The sequence below is a fragment of the Macrobrachium rosenbergii genome, chromosome 55 (genome assembly GCF_040412425.1).
Source record: "Macrobrachium rosenbergii isolate ZJJX-2024 chromosome 55, ASM4041242v1, whole genome shotgun sequence".
Lineage (NCBI taxonomy): Eukaryota > Metazoa > Arthropoda > Malacostraca > Decapoda > Palaemonidae > Macrobrachium > Macrobrachium rosenbergii.
Genome location: NC_089795.1, coordinates 19,139,535 through 19,162,820, shown reverse-complemented (window position 1 = coordinate 19,162,820; position 23,286 = coordinate 19,139,535). Strand labels below are relative to the sequence as shown.

At 38.9% G+C, this 23,286-nt stretch overlaps 1 protein-coding gene across 1 annotated transcript in view; it reads right to left on the bottom strand.

The window, feature by feature from the left end:
• mei-41 (meiotic 41) overlaps window positions 1-23,286 on the bottom strand; it is a 593,070-nt gene that overhangs the window by 151,485 nt on the left and 418,299 nt on the right. The window contains exons 35-37 of the mRNA XM_067099620.1: window positions 18,482-18,751; window positions 18,017-18,241; window positions 10,747-10,904 (exon numbers count right to left, since the gene is read on the bottom strand). Coding sequence (XP_066955721.1) covers window positions 10,747-10,904; window positions 18,017-18,241; window positions 18,482-18,751 — 653 coding nt within the window. The remainder of the gene's footprint in view (window positions 1-10,746; window positions 10,905-18,016; window positions 18,242-18,481; window positions 18,752-23,286) is intronic.

Here is a 23,286-nt window from a genome sequence, read left to right as displayed (position 1 = left end):
CTGTTTCTGCTGTTGGCTCATTTCCGCCATACCCTGTTTATATCCTTCAGTCTGGCTTTTAGTAACAAGTCTGTTACTGAAGCGAACTGAAGAGAGCCTAGAACTCTTTCCTGGGTATGACGAGAGGCTCTTTTGTTCTTGAGGAACTGCCTGGTAGCTGTGGCTATTTCCCTCCTTTTGGCTGGAGGAAGTGACAGTTTGTGTGTGTTTAGGTCCCATTGGATTCCCAACCACTGAAATTGAGCAGCCGGAACTAGACGGGATTTCTTCCTGTTTATTTGGAATCCCAAGTATTCCAGGAAGTTGATTACTGTGATTGTTGCTTTTCGACATTCCTTGGCGTTGGATGCCCATATTATCCAATCGTCCAGGTATGCGGCCAGCATAATCCCTTGAGCCTGTAGTTCTTGAACTACTGTCTCTGCCAGTTTGGTAAATATTCTGGGCGCTATGTTGAGCCCGAATGGCATGACTCTGAACGAGTACACTTGTTTTCCTAGTCTGAACCCTAGGTAAGGAGAGAAATTTCTCGCAATCGGGACGTGATAATATGCGTCTGAAAGATCTATAGAGGTGGTGACGGCCCCACGGAGAAGTAGGGTCCGTACCTGCGAGATTGTAAGCATGCGAAACTTGTCGCATTGAATGTATAAGTTGAGATGAGACAAGTCTAGAATTACTCTTTGCTTGTCTGAGTCTTTCTTTGGGACACTGAACAGACGGCCTTGAAATTTCAAGTGTCTGACTTTCTTTATTGCCTTCTTTTGCAGAAGGTCTTTTGCATAGTCCAGTAAGTCTTTGGATGGAGGTTGATGGAATCTGACTGGCGGAGGAGGCCCTCTGCTCCAGCTCCATCCCAGACTTTTTGAAATTATGCTGTGGGCCCATGGACTGAAGGTCCAATGGTCCCGGAAGAGATACAATCTCCTGCCCACCTGAGGAGGCTCACTGATTGGAAGAGGTCTTACTTCCTCTGCCTCCTCTGGCTCCTCTTCCACGCGAGAGAGGTCTGGACGCTGCTCTACCTCTGTAGGCGGCTCTAGCTCTACTACCCCTCGCATGCCTATTGTATCCCCGAAACGCCCCTTGGTTTTCAAACGAGGCGTTGAAAGCTGGGGACGTCACGAAGGCTGGCGGAGCCGAAGCTTGCTGAGCCGGCTGCATTAGTACGCACTGCTGCTGAGGCTGTGCCTTGGATGTGGAAGGCTGTCCGATCTGTGAGACCGGTACTGCCTGAAGCACAGTCTGAGCCTGAGGCTTCCGATAGCTCTGGAATCTCCTGAACCTCTTCCTTTCCTTAGGTTGAGGTCCGGAGGTCTCAGAGGACTTCCTTTTCAAAGGAAGACCCCAGCGAGAGCAAAGACTCTGGTTCGCTCTGGTTGCCTCTGCCAGGACATTATTGACCTCATCCTCTGGGAAGAGGTTAGGTCCCCAGATAGAGCCCTTCATGAGTCTATTGGGCTCATGCCAACCACAAAGTCATAAAGGTCCGATTGGAAGGATGCCAATAATGACTTTGTGAGGACCTGAAACAGAGGTTTGTCAGTATAGACTAATGCAGTTACCTCTGAGATGGTGACGGAATTAAGGGAGCGACTCAACCTGCATCTAGCCTCATACTCCGTCTTCAGCAGAGCATCCGGAATCCTGGGAAGTTGCTCGCTGAACAGGGTGGAGGCACACTCGGGATCGAGTTTCCCCACCGTGAACGTTGCCGGAGCTCCCAACCAACATTCCGAATCTCCGGGGAAGAGAAGGGAAGTAGGATCTGTCTCCCGGAGTTGAGGTATGGGTTTGCCATCTATCCCAGCCTGAAGGGTCAGCTCTGCAATCTTAGTAGTGCAGGGGGTCGGGATAGAGTCACCTACAGAGAACATCATGAAACTTCCTCTAAAGTGAGTAAGTTTAGTGTTCTCGCACTCCCAGTCAGTGAGAGCGCGCATCAGGGTGGATTGAGCTTGGTCCCTAGGAAAGATGACCGTTTCCTTAGGGACCTTATCGGATCTAATCCAGGCTTCCTCAGTTAACCTGGCAAAGCCTGGATAGGGAGGCACTAGGTTGGCCGGAAAGAACTCTAGTTCTTCCAGACAACGAGTGCCCAATCCCTCTATGGTCAGTGTGCCATTATGCAGGGCGGCATGCAGGGTTCCCCTTATCAAAGGGGGGCAGTCTGGAGGCATCCGGGACAACATGTGACTGCTGTACTGCTCCGGATTGGATGAATCCGGAGAGCAAGCTTTCCTGGGCCTGCATCCTCTGTGCCAATGACAGCACTGACTGTCCGGAGGTCTCTAAGTTTGACAAGCTGAGACGAGAGATCTTGTAGCCGAGCTTCAACCTTAGAGTCGATCCTCTGCATCAGCAGGTCGACGAAAGCCTCAGAGTCGAAGCTAGGCTGTGGGGGCTTAGCCTTCGAAACTCTGGTCCTTGACCCCTTAGACGGGGGAGTAGCCTTACTTAAGGACGTCACTGGTTTGGGAGCCAGTGACGACCTAGAGGGAGCTGGCGGATTAGACCTTTGAGGTCTAGAAGACTTAGGTAAGTCCTTCTTCTTCAGAGATTTCACCTTGGGGATAACAGACCGAGATCTGTCCCCAAGGTTAGCTGACTTGGAAAATCCCTGAAAAGAAGAGGACGAAGATGGTGAACTAATTAAAAGAGATCTATTTCCGCTACTTTCACCTGCCTCACTTACCACCCTACCTTCTACCTGATGGTCATCTACGCTCATCGGTTCAATGTGGATGTTGATGGCCGCTACTTCTTCCGCCACCTCTTCGCACAGATTTTCGTCTTGGGGGGGACTGCGTCTCTTCCCTGATCCTCGCAATGAGTGGGGCGGCCATGTCCTTCGGTACTGCAGCGGAGCTCCGAGCAGTCGGATAAAGGAGATTGCAAATCTCCTCCAACAGTATATAGGGGCGGCCAGACGCTACATTTCTTCCAAATCCGCCAACCCAGGTCTTCAGGGTTGACAGCGAAGAGCCTCGGATTGCTTGGTTAGACGACTCATCTGTTACCAGCTCGTAAAGAGCATAACAAATCTCACAGCCGTCCGGGTGCCAAAGAACCAGGTCTCCAACTTGCACCGCGCAGCTGGAGTGCGAGCGGCACACCTCGTGTCCACAGGGTTGTTGGAGGATGGCCGTGCACCCTGGCTCCTGACAACGTACCATCTGTAAGTGGAATGATGGTACATGAGTATCTACATGAGTATCATCAAGGCAAGACCCGCAGGAACTAAGTCCAGCGGCAAAAGTCTATCTTAACATAGATTTATGGATGATGGTACATGAGTATCATCAAGGCAAGACCAGCCGGAACTGAGTCTGGCAGCAAAAGTCTATTTTAACATAGATTTATGCTACGGAATGGTTAACTAATATTTATGTTATAAGCAAGCACTCTATGTTACTCCGCCGTGACTTGTCACTGAAATCTCATTGTGTCACATAATATGGAATCGGCGTAATATGAGCGAAATAGAGTGTTCGCATATAGCCCATCTCTCAAATCGCCCAGGGCAGGAACCAAATAATGGAAACCGTAAAATATGCCGGAAACCATACCCACCGGAGTGGTTAAATGGACAATAACAAACGAGAGATCCGACTAGTCCGGCGAAGACTCCGCCGCCTCAAGCAGGCGGTAAACATAAAGTACTTTTAAAAACAACTAATTCTATCATATCGTAACTCTTATTTGCTTTCACGAGACAGTGTTTGACGCTCCAGCTACTAACTACTAAAACTAATTAGTAGCGAGCTAACGAGACACCGCCCGAACTAGTCTGGCCCAGAAAGGGAAAGGTAGGTGAGTGGCGGAAACCCGGCGGAACGGCGACCGGTCAGGTGGATGCACCCTCCGAGAAGCCGAATACAACCTCCTATACGGAGGTGCCGAGCTCAAGCGATCGGCTTTCCTCTTACGAGGATGTCGCCCAGGCAACGTCGCCATATTCTAATCGTTCAGGTAAAGCAGGACTAGGCTATATACACGAAAAAGCCGGAGGATAAACCTCCTTGTTCCTAGCCTACCCTCCAAAACCAAAACTTTTTGGCCTGGTCAGGAAGGCTAGGATTGAGCGCTACAGGTGTGGGGAGAGAAGAACCTTCGTACTAATCTAGCCTCACCCTCCAAAACTGAATCGGCCTGGTCAGGTGGCAAAGTATGAATTGAGGAGCCCTCTCACTATTCTAAAATCACCCTCCAAAACCTAACGGCCTGGCCAGGTGGGCTAAGTGTGAATGAGGAACTCTCACTAGCCTAACCTCACCCTCCAAAACCTAACGGCCTGGTCAGGTGGGCTAAGTGTGAATGAGGAACTCTCTCACTAGCCTAACTTCACCCTCCAAAACCGAAACGGCCTGGTCAGGTGAGCTAGGTAGCCTGAGCATCGTGTAAGAGCGCATGTCATGCCTAGCCTAACCCTCCAAAACCGTATCACGGCCTGGTCAGGTAGGCTAGGCTAGTAACTACCTTATTAATAGAATTTAAAACCAACCTTGTTACCAGAACAAATTAATATATGATATAATGTTAACCACTCATGATGTGGGTTAGCCTAAAGATTATATATATAAACATAAATGATTCGGTGGCAGAGAAGGAACCCGAAAATCATTCGTAGGTAACTTAGGTACCAAGGTGGCCTACCTCTGACGCCGAATCACATGCATAAACTAATCCAGGTATGGACTTGCCATCCATCCTTAGACACATCAGCTATAATCATGATAATAATAATAACACCACCGAGAAGGCACCAACTCGCTGGTGGAGGAAAGGAAACTAATAAAAAGACTCAAATTCTATGATCAGAAATAGTTGAGCCTAGCTCAATCCATGATACAAAGGTTCCCTAGCCTCTTCACCAGTGACATGGTAATTTCTCCAAAATATGCTCCAAAAACCGAAATGGAGTAAATGGATAGTATCTAGCAGAATTTCGTTCTGCTAACTATAATTGCGGAGACTGAAGGTCGAAAACGCAACAGAGGCAAGCATAGCCTACGTTCGGCTGTGCACCTGGTAAACATATATTACGTACAGTTCATAAATACTGTGCCTCTCACATTTAAAAACCAATCAGATATAGTACTCAACTTAGATGGTGTGAAATCCTCACGGGATGACATGATTAAAGCCGTAATTAGATTGAAATCACGTAAAGAAAAAGACACGGCGTTCACGTGTTGTGCTAAATTTTGGAATGAAGATGGCGGGCGCGAGTGGTGGGTGGCAGTGAGCGAAAGGTAGTAGGTAGAACGGCTCTCCCATGTTGGGGGCTTTGAGAACGGAGAGATCTGTTGGGCGGAGCACCTGTGATAGTGGCTACCACTCACCCCTTGGTGCATACCGACACCATTGTGGTGATCGATCCAGGGGTAGTAACCCTGGCATTATGGATAGCTTTTTCTCTGGTATATTTAGCAATATTTATACCTAGAAATGTGTGCTATTGGAACCATTTCACTGGGTGACACAGGTCGAGCCGAGAAAATTTGTTTGTTTTTTGTCTTCCAAATATGTACCTTTACATTTTTAAAACACTATGAACTATGTATCTATTTATCTAGCTATCTATTTATTTCTCATATGCTCCCTTTGGAGAGAGAGAGAGAGAGAGAGAGAGAGAGAGAGAGAGAGAGAGAGAGAGAGAGAGAGAGAGAGAAATTTTCAGTATAGGTATCTTCTTAGTGGTTGGCAACACTGACCACCCAACCCTTTGTTGTCAGGCTATTTGACATATTTGACAGGTTCACCCTCCAAAACTCAGGAAAAAAGATTGGGGGTTAAATTTGTTTTACATTTTTTCATTTACTTACTATAGAAATGCATAAATGTTGTAATTACAGTGTTTTATTATTATTATTATTAATATTATTTGAAAATTAGTACTTATCATTAGGTAAATCATTTATCTATCAAACAGAACAAATATTCTCTCATCTTAGTAAGAGAAAGAGAGAGAGAGAGAGAATTGAAATAGGAAGGGAGAAAAAGAGAGAGAAACATTACATATTACTTCATCTTATATATTATTTAATCTTATTACAGTACTACTACTACTACTATTATTATTATTATTATTATTATTATTATTATTATTATTATTATTATTTAATCTTATTACTTTTAATAATATTTGAAAATTAGTAAATCATTATTTTATCATGAAAATTTATTTGGTCATGAAAATAACTTCAAAATACACTAATTATTTCGCAATGAAAAAGTCCACAAATTGCCAAATTTTTCATGAACAATTTATGGATGTTCCACAGAAAATCCCACAAATCAGTGAGTCCGCAAATCGTGAGCCCGCGAATCCGGGGATTAAACTGTACTATACAGTACACCCAGAGGATTAAAGGTATGGGTTTTATCACTTTCTCATTTTTATACATTTTTCTTGCAAAGCTCAAGGTTACATCGTTTTCCGGGTTGCATTGCGGCGTCAGAACAGAAACCCAGACGTAACCTGGGGATTGCCTGTACGCATCATACACAAAGTGACCAGAGCTACATAATGTGTGTGAACATTTGGCCTTGGTTAGGCTGTTAACTGTTACACTGATAGTAGCCATTTGATTATCACACTGATAGCAGCCATTTGAAAAATTAAAGCATGCACGTATTTAAAGTACAGTAATGTTAATTTTAATAAAACTGGTGATTTACTTAATATATTCATATATATTGTATTTACTGTGATATTATTAAATTATAAAACATAAACAGTGCGGCCATGCACCATTTGCATTCTGATGATGTTCACATTCTCATAAACATCAGATGATTTTGTTTTACTGACATCATCATTGACATTTGTGGTGAATAAAATTTAATTTGGAGACACATTTGTCTGTAAATTATAACAGCTGAGTTAACAATGCAGCTTACCTTTATTTATAATTGCAGTAAAATTTAAAATCAAGTAAATATGATATATTGTCAATTCCAGAGGTTGCTTTCGCCTATTCCAAAACATTTTGCACGTCATCTTTTTTTTCAGATGGAACTTAAAATCAGTGCCATACTATCTCAAGATCTTCTTCTCCACTGCGTGAAAGATTAACCCTTAAACGCCGAGCCTCTATTTACAAAAATGTCTGCCTTATGCTGGCGGGGTTTGGGAGTTAGCGCCAAAGCGGAAAGAGAGTTTTTTTAAAAATCACAGCACGCTTAGTTTTTAAGATTACGAGTTCATTTTTGGCTCCTTTTTTTTCTCATTGCCTGAAGTTTAGTATGCAACCATCAGAAATGAAAAAAAAATATCATTATCATATATACGTATTGGAATATATGACAGCGTGAAAAAAAATTTCATATATAATTGTATACAAATCGCACTTTGAGCAAAATGGTTAAAGCTAATGAGCAATTTTTTTTTCGTTGTATTGTACACTAAATTGCGATGATGTTGGTATATGACAAGTTGTAAAACGATCAAAGCAACACAGAGAAAATATTATCAAAATGATGCATGAATTTGTAACTCGCAGACGTAAAAAAAAGTTTTTTTTTCAAAGCTTCACCATAAATCGGAATATTGTGCTAGAGACTTTCCATTTGTTGCAAAATGAAGGTAAATGATTGAATATTACTAGAATGTAAGAGTTTTAGCTTACAATCGCATTTTTCAACCATTTCGGTTGAGTCAAAATTGACCGAAGGTTTAAATTTTGGCACTTACCGTGATTTATATGAAAATATTTCAAAACTGATAAAAGCTACAACCATGAATTATTTTTTGTTGTATTCTACATGAAATTGCACACATTTTCATATATAAAACATTATGTAATGGCTAATATAAAATGGTGCAAATATTATGACAAAGTGACTAAAGAATTTCTGAGATTTTCAGCAAAGTTAGCGCGCACGGACGTAAGGAAAAAGTTTTTTTCAAAAATTCACCATAAATCGAAATATTGTGCTAGAGACCTCTCGTTTGTTGCAAAATGAAGGTACATGATTGAATATTACTAGAATGTAAGAGTTTTAGCTTACAATTGCATTCTTTTACCATTTCGGTTGAGCCAAAGTTGACCGAAGGTTGAAATTTTGGCAGTTATCGTGATTTATATGAAAATAGTCAAAATTGATAAAAGCTACAACCGTGAGTTATTTTAAGTTGTATTCTACATGAAATTGTGCACATTTTCATATATAAAACTTTATGTTACAGCTAATATAAAACTGTGCAAAAATTACGACAAGTTATGTAACAGCTAATATAAAACTGTGCAAAAATTACGACAAAGTGACTAAAGAATTTCTGAGATTGTACGAGCCTGACGCCGTCTCTCCCAAACACGTGTGTGTTCGTGTGTTCGTCGTCCATCGGAGTGGCAAGACGTTTGGCGTCTTCACAAACAGAAACATACACACAGTTTGATACAGAAGATTCGTTGGAACATTATGAATACATGATTAGAATACTTGCAAGGCAATGCAAGTAGCGGTGATTGTACATACATCAAGACAACAATGGTTAGGGAGAAACAGACGGAAATATTGTACGGACACATCCGTATTTAAATCTTTCTATTTCAGTAGGCTACATAAAAATTAGTATGTAATTATGCTGAAAATGAAATATCACTATTAAGCTAGCTTAAGTGCGTTGAGGAGATATATATGTTTAGCATTAACTAAGTAAAACCTAGCAGACAGTGTTGAAATCGTGTTCCTTTAGAGAAAGAAAACGAGATGCTCTTGTTGTCTTGTCCACTCCGATGGACGACGAACACACGAACGCACACGTGTTTGGAAGAGACAGCGTCAGGCTCTTACAAGATTTTCAGCAGTTAGAGCGGACATAAGGAAAAAGTTTTTTCAAAAATTCATCATAAATCGAAATATTGTGCTAGAGACCGCTCGTTTGTTGCAAAATGAAGGTAAATGATTGAATATTACTAAAATGTAAGAGTTTTAGCATACAATTGCATTTTTCGACTATTTCGTCGAGTCAAAGTTGACCGAAGGTTGAAATTTTGGCACTTATTGTGATTTACATGAAAATTTGTCAAAATTGATAAAAGCTACAACCATTAGTTATTTTTTGTTGTATTCTACATGAAATTGCACACATTTTCATATATAAAACTTTCTGTAAAGGCTAATAGAAAATGGTGCAAAAATTACGACAAAGTGACCAGAGAATTTCTGAGATTTTCAGCAGAATTGGCTGATGCTTTCTTTTGGGATAAGAAAGAAATTCGCACATGCGCAGCTGGGTCACGCTTGTAAACAAAACAACAGAGTGATCCGTGAACTCCCAGCATCCCTCAAGTTGTGTGATTTAAAATTTTTCGCAAACAAGGCCTATAAGTATTTTTCCGCGAATATTTAAAAAAACTTTTTGTAGTCGACGTATTTTACGTCCACTTGGCACCCGACAGACAACTTTTGTCGACATAAGATACGTCCAGTCGGCGTTATAGGGTTAATAAAAAATCACTGTTTTTAGTAATGGAAGTCACCACTGACAAATTGGCAAATTTTTAATAAGTCAGTGTGACAAAACTTGATAAAAATACGATAGTTATGGTAAATAACATCAGTAAACTGCTGTTTCTCGATTTGGTTACATCAGTGCCTGCTGCTGTTTGTGACAGTGTTTTGCAAGGCACGCTAAGTGTTTTTAATTACAAGAAACAGTAATTAATCATTAGACAAGCCATAAGTTTGGTAAACCTGGTTTAATGTATGACAACTTGCATTAGTCTATCAAACATTTTCTTTTAGGCCTATTAATTAGCCAACACTAACCTAGATGTAATGAGCATTATCAACGGAACCACACTGAAAATGTGACAGGCACAGTAAACCTAGCCTAGCATATTCTATTGAAAATGAAACTCACCCCAGAGCCATGATGTCCTGTATGCGCACAAATGCAAAAAACCAACAAATAAAGGTTAGAATGGCCTGAAATGGATTCTGTGACTCAAGTTTAAACCTTTGTCCAGCACGAAAGAGGTAATGTGCCACTGTGTCTCGGGACAAAATGTATAAGTTTGCATGTCAAGTGCCAAGCAAATGACGAGTACTATGACAATTTTTTCTTGCCTAAATGCATCACTACCAAATTCGACGAGTTCAGAAGCCAGTAAGTATCAAATTATCACTGTATTTATGGAGTTTATTTTGTTACAATATGGGAAAACAAGGTAGATAATTGCCTTATGCATGAGGTGTTCAGTTTAAAGTTTGGTGGTTGTTGTTTTATAAGTATATTTAGTGTTTACAGCTGCATGTGAAAAACATGTAGCATACTGAACTAAGTGTTGGGTACGAGAGAAAAAGAAGTGGATTGCTTTTTATTTAAGTGTACAATGTATTTATGGAGTTTATTTTGTTACAAATATGGGAAAATAAGGTAGAAAGTTACTTTTTGCATGAAGTTTTCAGTTATAAGTATGATGGTTGTTATTTTTACAAATATATTAAGTGTTTTACACTAACTGACAATATTACATGAGGAAGGGTAGGGAGTTTCCCTTGCACAACCCTACATATTTTTACTTGTCATTACCTGATGGGCCCTTGGCTCTATTAATCCAAACATCTGAGGGATTATTGTAATGTTATTAGAATGCTTGTTCCTCAGCATGCTTGTAACTTCCACAATCATGTGCTGAGGTCAAAAGGCTACAATAATGGTCAAACTAAACTAAATTCCAGTTAAATAAAAACAACTTTTACAACAACTGAGAAATTGTAATAAATACACACCTGCTCCTAACAGAGCCCATTCTCCTTGCTGTAAATGACCTGCTTTTCTTGCCACTTTAGCACTCTGTAGCCACAATCGTTCTACCTCTACTTTCAGTGAAGAACTTAATACTGCATCACTTTCCTCTTTTATTTCCCGAGCAAGTTCCAAGAGTGTTCTGTGGTTAGAAAAATTTGCAAATAAAACCACTGCTAAAAACTAAATTTTGAAAATACAAATTAATTTTTTCATATGAACCCATCACTCATGTATATGCTCACGTGAAAAAATTTACAATTACAACCATTGCTAAAAACTAAATTTTTAAATACATATTAAGTTTTTCATATGAACCCATCACTCACATATATCCTCAAATTTGACCTTAGATTTTATAGTCTTTTCTACTAGACAAAAGAAGATCAGAGTTAATACAGCATATGCAACACCTTTTCATGTGGCCTAGAATGATACTATGAGATCTGTGATGTGAGGAGATTGAAACTCACTTTATGAGAGATGACTTTGTATGAAAAACTAGTTTTGTATTATAAACTTCAATTTGTTACCTCACAACCCAATCACTCATATATACACCCAAACAGCATTCAAGGGGGGAGGATTGAGTTACTGAATACCTCAGATAGGTGAGCTATACTGCGGACTAAAAGAGGCCTTGGAAACTGCTATGAGTTGAGAATCTGGGCCCTAGTATCTTGGAAGTTTGATAAAGGTAAGGCTGAACCATTTACAGTGTAAAGGAAGGTGCTTCTTGATAGATGTCGACCTAGGCATAGCAGTAAAATCATTCATGCAAGACAGATGCTAATAACTCAAGAAGTATACATGTCTGTGATTTGTGAGTTACATCTTTTAACCCTTTCCTAGATCAAGTGTGTCAATGAAGCATTTAATTTTACAAAATTTCTTTTTATCTTAAAATATCAAGAGATGACAACAGAGGTACCAAAAATAACTTATGTTTTTGTTTGCACTGTACAAACAATATGACTATTAGAGACTGATGCTGACTGACCTCAAATTTGCTCACTGCAGTTCTAAAACCTGCTACATTACAGCCACAGAGAGAGAGAGAGAGAGAGAGAGAGAGAGAGAGAGAGAGAGAGAGAGAGAGAGAGAGAGAGAGAGAGAGAGAGAGAGAGAGAATGTCTGCACCTGCACATGAATGAATTATTTTGGAATGTGGCTTCTGATAATACAAAAAAAAAGTGCAAGCCAGAGGTGAAGCCTTCACTATTGGCTAGATTACAATCATAAAGCACAAATGCTGAGGCATATACAGTAGAGCATTATGCAGTGGATAACTTTATAGCCATGTAAAAAATCTATATTCAGCTCAAAAATCACTGAAAATACGAGCCTTTTAATGATACAAAGACAATCATATTACCAGCTGCTGCTGCCAGGTATTAAGTGAAATTAGTGCTGCCCAATGTACAAAATGCTAAAACCTCCTGTTCTTGCTTTAGAACAAAAGCACATGGCCTAATCACCTTATTTCAGTCTAAATTTTAAATTTATAAATGAACTCATTAACTTATGATTTTCTGAAAATACTGTAACAGAAGACAGAGCAGGAGTACATTTGAGAAAATCCATTACAGTACAACACTGAATTAAATTTAGTAAATGTACACTAGCACTGACAGGTGCCTAAATCTAAAATAGAAAAAACATCCATACTCTGCTTACAAACAACAAAAGCAGATAAGACTGATTTAGTGAACTAGAACTCTTATGTGTTCTGCTTCAATAGTATCACATTACTATAAGCTCTAAGTATGACCTTCAACCAGAAGGAGACTGTAATCCTCAAAAATTGCTTTTCATTTGCACTATGGTTATAAAGTCTGGTGACCTTACCCCTAAAATCTCTGGAATCTTTACTATCCACAAAATTCAGACTTGTGAGTGGGCATCTTAAAGACCACTTGGCAAAGGGCTACTACACTACCTTTATTGCCTTAAGAAAAGAAAATCTGCAGTTCATGAATTGTGGAGTACACTGAATTAATGCCCCTTTCACTGAACAAAACACAACTGAATCCACTTGTCCTGACAAAGGATAACAGCTAAGGTCCACATGATCTTGAAATGGCACTGCTTGCTTCTCTGAAAATCCTCCATCTCTCAGACTTTTTTACATAATCTCCAGACAAGAGGCTGCAACATCTCGATGGTGTCGTGGAATCTGGGGCAATGTGGCTGACTGAGGAATGTCTCCCAGAATGGGAGCCTCCTGGGACTATCCATCAACATAAATAATGGGTCAGCAAACCACTCCTGTGCCAAAAGGTTGTAGCATGTCCCTGGGCACTGAGAGCATCTCATGGACTTGCCCTGATAGTAGCAGGTCCTCAGGAGGACATAAGTGTCTAGGCCATCCAAGAAATGCACTATTTAGCAACAAATTATGTTTAGTGTATGCAGTGATGGCAGTGGGCAGGTCATCAGACTAATGGTTAAGCCCCAGGGTTAAGAAAACAATAGCAGCATTACTCTAACTCCTGAGTTGTTCAAACATCAAGGATATGCACCACTGTTTTGTTTTGCACTATATTTCCAAAATTTATTCATATCTTTTATTGTTTTTTCTGTTTGCTATGAAGGTGGCAAGGGACCCCTGAAATTGTTGTGAAGCTGTTGATGAACCTCCCCTACCCAAAGTTAGATCTGAACTGGTTCTGTTTGTTGTTTGAGCGACATACAAAATTGTTTTTGTGCTATATTTTCTATTAAGCTGGAGAAAGGTTGCTTTTATGGCTTCCAATGCTATATTAATAGGCAGGATAACCATCTCCTTTGAATTCCTACTGAAAGAGGGACTAACCGCCATTCAGAATTGGGAAAGGCCACTCTGTCCATAAATTCTACATGCTCAACCTAAATTACAGTTTCCCTTTCATTAGTGAGGTATTTTCTATCTAGTGAAAGGATGTATGGTACATTGAGGTGTCTTGCCAAGGGTTATCAGTATAATTCTTGGAGATGGATATTGGTGCCCATACTACATTATGATTTGAGGTTTTATAGTCCGACCTGGTCATATTATTACAATCAGTTGGGGTTCTGGGAGTAAGTAGACTGTCTCTTATTACCTGCTCTGATTTCAACGGGGATCTAGACAACTGATTCAACTTCTTTTTGGGTTTGGGATTTTATTAGCCTGTTTTAAGGGATGAGAAATTTTTACATGTTACAGCCAATTTCATATCCAGGACAGACCTGAATTCCTCTTGGGAACCAATAGATATGCTGACACTCAGGAGTAAGGTCATCCTTGATACTCTTCATGATTTCCTACAAGAATTCTGAAAGTACAGCAAGCAGAGTTTCCTTATCAGGGAATCCTGCATGAACTGAATGAGCCAAGGCATTCATATCATCACTACCCGGCAGGACAGAAGTCCCGGTTGAATCACTATACCCCGAAGGTACAGACGCTTCAGGTGGGGTTGGGTGGACCCTGATTGTTGCATGGGAAAGGCAAGATTCTCATTTGAGAGATCACTCATATGTTATGCAGAAGACTGTTCCCCAGATTTTCTGGATTCAGAAGGAAAATTTCAGTGGCTATATCCACTTCATATTGGGTATTAGTGACCTCTCTCTGAAGGAAAGACTTCATCTCCATTGGAGTTGAAGTGAGAATTCAGAATCCACTGATTTTGAAGTATTGGCGCAAATGTGGATTTTGCTCGGAAAGGGATGGAAATACACACAGTCAGAGTTATGCTGGAATGATGTAATCTCCCTCCATATTCCTACTGAAACCTGTAACTCACCAGACAGCTTAAAATGAGCTCTTTCATTTTTTAAACTTGCTGCCAGGAGCAAGTTGAATGTTTCACATATATCCAGCAACCAACCAAATTCTCCTTTATTCCTACAGGGGCTGACTCATGGCAGGCAATTATAAGCCATTTTCACTTGTGCAATAGCAGCCTAGCAGTGATAAAAGGAACAAGTTGTAATTAAAAACTACTTAGTGTTAGCTACCTATATCACTGTAAAGGTAATAAACACTCAAAATAAAAAAAAACTGACATGACCCCAAGTACGTGTCCACTGTTTGATGTAAGTTAACATGATCATTGGGTCATATCCATACGATAGTGGTAATATATTAAAATATTAATTTGCAATTACTACAATAACATTGCCTTATATTTCGTAAACACAAAGTTAAGTCAACCTGATTTACCCTTTCGGTAACCTAAAACTATCTATCTATGTTAAAGAAGTCACTGACTTACGAGTTTCAATAACAAAACTGTCTAACAATATTACATTAATGCTAATTATTGCTTTGTTAGACAAGAAAAAACCAGTACATCAATTACTGTGTAGCCTGGTGATCTACTCCTAATTTCTTACCTTGCAGGAGACCTACTGGCTCCAAACTTTGACAAATATAAGCGTACCCAGTAAAATTTTAAAGGACTATAACTTTTCACTGGGTCTACAAACTATGTATGTACTTAACTTTAGTGGTGTTATGATGATCAACAAATGCACTGTTTACCACTAATTGCTGAGCAAATACTGGGGACACATGAACAATGAGAAAAACCAGAGTATAATATGGAAGATAGCTAACATATGCGCTGTTCTCACATCTGTGCAAGCAGGATGAAGGCATACCTGAGGTAGTCGTTGTAGGATAGGAGATAGAGCCCTCTTGCCCTGAGTCCTTTACAGTCTATAACTGTACCAACTAGCACTGTTCTGGTCGAGACCAACTATACGAGAATTCTTTGAGATTGGTTGGGCTGTCTTATGGAGCCCTGGGGGGACCATGAGAGTGTAGCTCCTCTGAGAATGTACAGCAGCTATGCTATCAAAAACTATTAACAGTATTAACTAATACTATTAAATTTTCTCAATCCTGCATAAAAATTTTACTACTGTATTAGTATTAAATATCTAAAGGTAAATTTAACCCACTGTAGTAGGTCCACAGCTAAAGAAAAGATTTGGTATTATTACTTCCTTATATACTTAATATAAGTAATTTGAAGAAATTCTTTTAGTTTATAAAACTTTAAGTATATTACTTGTTTATTCATATTTCACAAACTTTGTTATTTATAACTTTATAAAAAATCACTAAGAGACAATGGCATGGAGAGGCCTTAACTTTTTATGCAAGTTATTTTACTTCCACTCAGAGATCAAGTGCTACAGATGTTCACTCAGTAGCCAGCTGATTACACTTGTACTGTACATTATGCTGGCTTCGCAAAAATTCTGACACATGGCAATCGGAAATTGGGCACACGGACACTGGGCGTTGCTCAGAAGTTGGGTGCTCAGACATTGAATGCTTATAACATGACTGCTCCGACACTGGACGATCCAACACTATACATTCAGACATTGGGTGTTCGGACACAGTGCGCTCGGAAGTTGGGTGCTCAGAAGATGGGCACTCGGACACTGGGTGCTTCGACACAGAACACTTGGACACTATGTGTTCGGAAACTGGGCACTCGTACAATTAGCTCTCCATCACCGAAGTGCCATGCACAACTTGCTCGGGACTGGGAGATGGGCGCCTGGACACTGGGTGCTTCAACACAGAACGCTTGGACATTGTACGTTTGGACACTGGGCGCTCTGATAACTTGGATTAGGAATGCCGCGTCAAAGACTGGCTCTCAATCACCAAAGTATCATGCACAACCTGCTTGGGACTAACCCAAAAACTGCAGGAGGGAAGAGGACTATGCTCTTGTTCCCTAGGAAGCTTATGGGGAAGTGCACTCAGAAGAAGGAGCATGCCTTTTCAATGGCCTTGATAATTTCAAATAGCATTTATGCCCTCTATCCGCACTGGTGTCCGAATCACTGGACAACACAGCATGAACATCCGTATGGACACCTTTCCAATGGCGAACCGCCAAGTCTGGGATTCGATCAACAGGCTCGGTTGAGGGAGCAACTACCGGTGGGCAAACCCCACCAACCTCCCTTAAACTTCTGGTTTGCCTCCTCCCAGGTTTGGGGGAGTTTGACATTGACCTTTGACTAGGAGCATCAGTGGGATGAGTAGTCACCTCCTCCACTGACACTGCACTTGCACCAACACTAATAACACTTACCTGGTCCATACAGGACTTAACTGAAGACCCGATTTGGCCTATAGTGTTAACAAGCAGACCAAACTTTTGGTCAATTCTAGCTTCTAGGCTGGCGATGGCATTGGGTTCAGAAGAATGAGAGCCAGGTAGCGGAGTCTGAGGAAAAGTTGGAGTGCTGATGATAGGGAGAAAGCAGTCAAAAGTGTAGAAGGCACAGGCTGAACAGCCATATCCTGACTAGCTAAACCTCTAGCCTCATCTCTAGCAGCCAACTTTCTCTGTCTGCCCTTCTAGAGTTTAGAGTTTACCTAAATGTGCAAGCAAAACTTTCCATTTACCCTGATCCCAGTCTTTGCATTCGTCACATTTAAGTTCAAACAAACAAATTTGCCCTCAACAATGGCAACACAAAGTGTGTGAGTCATACTTAGCTGAAGGAAATCTAGTACTACAGCTTCCACTGCAATACCTAATACTAGACAAGCTAGAGTCCGACATACTAAATCAAAATTAGTCACAACAGAACTAGCTAAGCTAATAAAGAACAAGCAACCAACACAAATGAGTACTTCACCAAAGGCAAAAGATACAACCATCTGGCAAAATTCAAACCAGAGCTGCTCAACCAAATGTTGCTCAGTTGACCAGCAGAAATGAATTGAGTTCTTAAGCACTGCTGTACCTATGCTTCCCTGAAATTGGGCGGGGTCTACTTACCTACACTAAAACAATAGCACGTTACCACGAATTTCAAATTTTGAACTGCTGTGGCTAAGTGAAACTAATTGCTATGTAGTTACTTGGTAAGTTGCTAAAAAGACTTTTTATGAATACAGTAATGGGTCTGGGAGGAAAAAAAAATTTTCCTTTTTTGGCTGGAAGGGGGACATGCACTGAGCCCCTTAAGAAACTAGGTACTACTTCATGAAAATAAGAAAATTAATTCAACTTTTCTTTAAAAAAACATCATTCTACAGCTTTTCAATGTTGTAAAAATTTGAAGTTACTTTTCTTATGTATAAAAAATGCAATTTCCTGTTCATCCACACAATACCTCATATTACCCTTTACGTATCAAATACAGAAAACTACTTAACCAAAACATCACAACCCAACAGACTTTGAATATCTGTTTAATATAAGGCAAAGAGAACTACAACTTTACAAGTAAATATAATCAAATCACCTCCTAAAGTTCAAGATAGGTTCCAGATATCGATGGGAAGTTTGTACTAAACTTAGACGTCTGTCCCAACTTTCAATCAATTCGTTTAGCTTGAGTGGCTGCTGATGTCCAAGATTGGCTCTCAACTCTGTTTCCTGGCCTGATAACCTTAAATGACTTTCAGTTGTTAGCTTCAGTTGAAGTAAACCAGATACAAGTTCTTCCAACTCAGTTAGCATATGCAACCTAAAATCAGAAATAGCTAAAATAAATACAAATAAATAACAAAGAGATCTCAAGTTCTATTTATACATTATATACATATACTGTACATATCCATTAGAAAGAAAATGTTAGTACTACAGAGCAAATTTTTTTGAAAAATTAAATGCCAACAACTCTTGTGTCACTGTTACAAATCGCATTGTACCGTAAAAACACTGAAGTAGTAAAGATGTTACTAACACTGTACTGCAAAAGTTTTACCTTAAAATATAAGGATATGCCCTCTGGTATGCCCATTTCTCCATGCTAGCTGCAGACATTGGAGTTATGTGCTGTGATCTAAGCTTTCGCAAGCTATTTTGATAGCCTGTGGCATCCTGAGCACGAACAGCTAAAAATACCTGTCCAATTCCTGTTCCCCAAGACAACTGACTAGACCCTTTTTCCATTAATGTTTCCAGCTGGTTCCACTGACCAAGACGCCAGGCTGCCTCAACACGGTAGTCACTGAGTGATGATTCTAATTCTGGTCTGGATAAAAAAAAAATTATTAAAAACCATTGTAGCATACACTTAACATTTCTTAAAGAAATAAAAAAATATCTTGCAAAGAAACAGAGATACAGTCCAACCTTTTAATTCCAGCACTTCAAGATCCAGGGACTCCCATAATCCAGGACTTTATTGAATAAGCCATCATTATTTCTTGAGGAGCTACAAGCACAGTGTCACACGCAGTTTCAGTTTTTGGATTTTTTTGGATTTCAGAACTGAAGCTTTCTCCGGAAACATACAAACACAGTTTATTTCCATCGAAAACCTTTGAAACTCAAAAATATACAGCATACAAAAGAAACGTAATTTATGTATATACTTGGGTATCATGCAATCATTAAAATTTTGTCCAAATACAAGATTTCATCATGTGCATTGTGTATGTGGTGCAAGATGTATTTTCAGTAGATTAAACTAGGCTAGGCTTTCTATGCCTGTATTAGTTTCAGTAGATACGACTGACAATGCATATTATATCTGAGTTAGCTTTTAATGAATAAATAGGCCTACAAGGCCTATTAGGTTAAATTTGAATCTTCATACATTAACTGAGGCTTGCCAACCTTATGACTTGTCTAAGAGTTCATTACTGTTTCTTATAATTAACAACACTTACAACTGTGTGCAAGACACTCTCACAAAAAACAGCAGGTACTGACATGCACAATCGAATCAAGAAACAGCCGTTTGCTGGTGTCAGTTACCATAACTAACACATGCTTATTAAGGGTTGTATTACAGATGTAGACCTGTAAAAAATTAGCTAATTTTCAATGGTGAATTCCATTAATAAAAATGAAATAAATCTTTATTCATCCTTCAAGCATTGGAGAGCAAAGTGTTATGAAAGTATGCCCCTAAAAATACAGTTGTAGCTGTAGCTGAAGAAACAAGTAATCTTCAAGCCACATTATGTTCTGGAAGAAGCAAACACAACTTCCTTTATTCACTGCATTTATAAATAAAAGTTGCATTTTCAAACTCAGCTCTGATAACTTAAAAAAACAAATCTCTGAAAATGCGTTTCATTTAGCAACTAATGGCTGCGATGTTGAAGGTGAAACGCAATCAGCTGATGATTTAAGAATGTACTAAATATTAAAAGAATGCAAATTGTGCCTGATCGCCATGTCCATAAATTATAATACAATAATAATATGACAATAATGCATGAAGTATAATTGCATACAGTATGTGAAACAACAGTTTTATTACAATGATCAAATTGATTATTTGACTTTTGCAAATGGATATCTGTCAGTATAACAACCTAACCAGGGTCAATAGTTCCCTCTCTCACAAGCACACACACACACAAGTGCAGGTTTAAAGAAACCAAAGCAGCAGATTTTTAGGCTTTTGCTGAAAATGCAAGCCAGAAAAGTTTAAAGCGTCGGAAAACATTGAAAAGTGCCAGATCAGAATTCGACAGTGTGCTTATCAAGATTTAAGCTCCGACATAGCAAAGGTGTAAGTATTTCTGGGGAGATGCTCATGGAACATGCCAGAATTTTCATAAGGAATTAAACCTAATAAATGACAGTGATTATTCATAAGATTTGTTCTACTTTTGATAACACAGCAGTATACAGGTGGAATGAGCTGGCAAGACTGTTTACAAAAGGGTTTTTAGGGATGATTTCTGTCATCTGGGATTTTCTGTGGTCCGGCAGTGGCCTGATCTCAAGGGTGCTGGCTCTAAGAGGTCGGACTGTACTTCAACAACCACTGTAGCTTTCATCAGTTTTGAAATATTTTCATATAAATCACGATAACTGCCAAAATTTCAAGCTCGTCAACTTTAACTTCGACCGAAATGGTCAAAAACGCAATTATAAGCTAAAACTCTTACATTCTAGTAATATTCAATCATGTACCTTCATTTTGCAACAAACTGGAAGTCTCTAACACAATATTTCGATTTACGGTGAATTTCTGAAAAAAAAAAAAACTTTTCCTTACGCCTCGCCGCAGTAACTCGGCCGAACATCTCAGAAATTCTTTCGTCATGTTGTCGTAATGTTTGCATAGTTTTACATTAGTCGTTACATAAACTTTTATATATGAAAATGTGTGCAATTTCATGTAGAATACAACAGAAGATAGCTCATGGTTGTAGCTTTTATCAGTTTTGAAATATTTTCACATAAATCACGATAACTGCCAAAATTTCAACCTTCGGTCAACTTTAAATCGACCGAAATGGTCAAAAAACACAATTGTAAGCTAAAACTCTTACATTCTAGTAATATTCAATCGTTTACCTTCATTTTGCAATAAATTGGAAGTCTCTAGCACAATATTTCGATTTATGGTGAATTTTTGAAAAAAACATTTTCCTTACGTCTGCGTGGTAACTCGGCTGAACATCTCAGAAATTCTTTCGTCTCGTTGTAGTAATATTTGCACCGTTTTATATTAGTCGTTACATAAAGTTTTATATATGAAAATGTGCGCAATTTCATGTACAATACAGCAGAAAATAACTCATGGTTGTAGCTTTTATCAGTTTTGAAATATTTCATATAAATCACGATAAATAGAAAAAATTCGACTTTCGGTCAACTTTAACTCGACCGAAATGGTCGAAAACTGCAATTGTAAGCTAAACCACTTACAGTCTAGTAATATTCAATCAATTAGCTTCATTTTTCAACAAATGGGAAGTCTCTAGCACAATATTTCGATTTATGGTGAATTTTTAAAAAACACATTTTTTTACGTCCGACCGTTACTTAATTCATGCATCATTTTGTGATAATATTTTCTGTGTTGCTCTGATCGTTTTACAATTTGTTATATACCAAAATCATTGCAATTTAGTGTACAATCAACTAAAAAAATTAACTCATTAGCTTTGACCGTTGTGCTTACAGCGCGATTTGTATACAATTATATACAAGTTTTTTTTTTCGCTGTCATATATTCCAATATTTATATATGATAATGATATTTTTTCATTTCTGATGGTTGCATACTAAACTTCAGGCAATGACAAAAAAGGAGCCAAAATGAACTCTTAATCTTAAACACTAAGCGTGCTGTGATTTTTGAAAAAAACTTTTTTTCCGCTTCGGCACTAACTCACCGAACGCCGCCGGCATACGGGAGACATTTTTGTAAATAGAGGCTCAGCGTTTAAGGGTTAACAAAACTCTGGTTGGAATTCTTTTGAATTAAAAGTCAACTTGCTAATTACAGTTAAGTTCACTTACCATGTTTTCATTAATCCAAACAAGATAAATAAATATTAAACATTCCATACATACTGAAGAGTTAACTTAGTAAAATGTTGTGTGTGTGTGTGTGTGTGTGTTATTGTTTCACTGAGTTCTTTCTCCCATCTATCCAGCAACTACAAGAAATTATGTAAAAGTGTGTCACAGCCTTTCTACACCATAAGCTTGGTATTTCTTAGTCCTGAAACATGGAAAACCATAATATAATTTAAATAACGAGCAGAGGGTTGGGTTTCTGGCAATTTACAATAATCTTTCCCTTCCTCATCATTGCATTAATCACCACACAAACTCTATGACTGATATCACCAATTTCTACAAAATATACCCACCACACAATTTTATGACTGATGTTGTCACCAATTTCTACATATAATTTCTTAATTGAAAGCTACTGATTTAACAAAGCACTTGCTTTAATATATAAATTGCAATGATTTTAGCCAATGCCATACATTCCTTTGCCTCTACATGTAATAAATAAACTTAACTGAAATACAGGAAACAAAAATTAATTATGCTGAACTTGTGTGGACTTTACACTAGCTGGCCTAAACACCTTAGGCTAGTTATGAATTTTAACAGTCAGGCTGTGCAAACATGCTAAAACTATAAGGATAACTTATCCTTCACTGTATCATAATCTGAGTTTACCTGCAGTACCGACAATCAAGGAAACTAATCAAATCATCTTAACAGGAATCAATGTGTCTATTCTAGTTTATCACTTCTTCATAAGTTGTATTTCAGCAGAGATCTTTCACATTTACAACTGATCCCTGATCCCCTTTATCTGCCAAGAGCAACCAGATTCACTGAACAGCAGCATCAATATGCAGTAAATGTGCCCGCTGTCGAACTTCTCAGTTCCAGAGGTTCTTTATTCCTCACGCCGTTGAACTGTGGAACAGCCTCCCAGAGGATGTCGTGCAACTGGAACTTCAGAAGTTCAGGTGAAAATGCAATGCATTACTACCTTAAGCCTAATACTGTTCTTCTTGTATTCTGATACATTTTTATCTATTTATCTATTTGTTAAATTTTTTTCTTTTTTTAATAAGTGGTATCTCTTCTTTCTGTATTTCCCTTTATTTCTTCTTACTTCTTCCTAATGAACACCATATTCTTTGGAAGCTCAGATTTCAACGGCTCCTGTGGGATTGTTCCATATGAATAAGTTTCATCTACTAAATAATATAATAATAATAATGTCCAAACTTCGACAAGAGAGACCGTACTTTTCCACAAGTTGTGGTATAGTTTTATGTATTC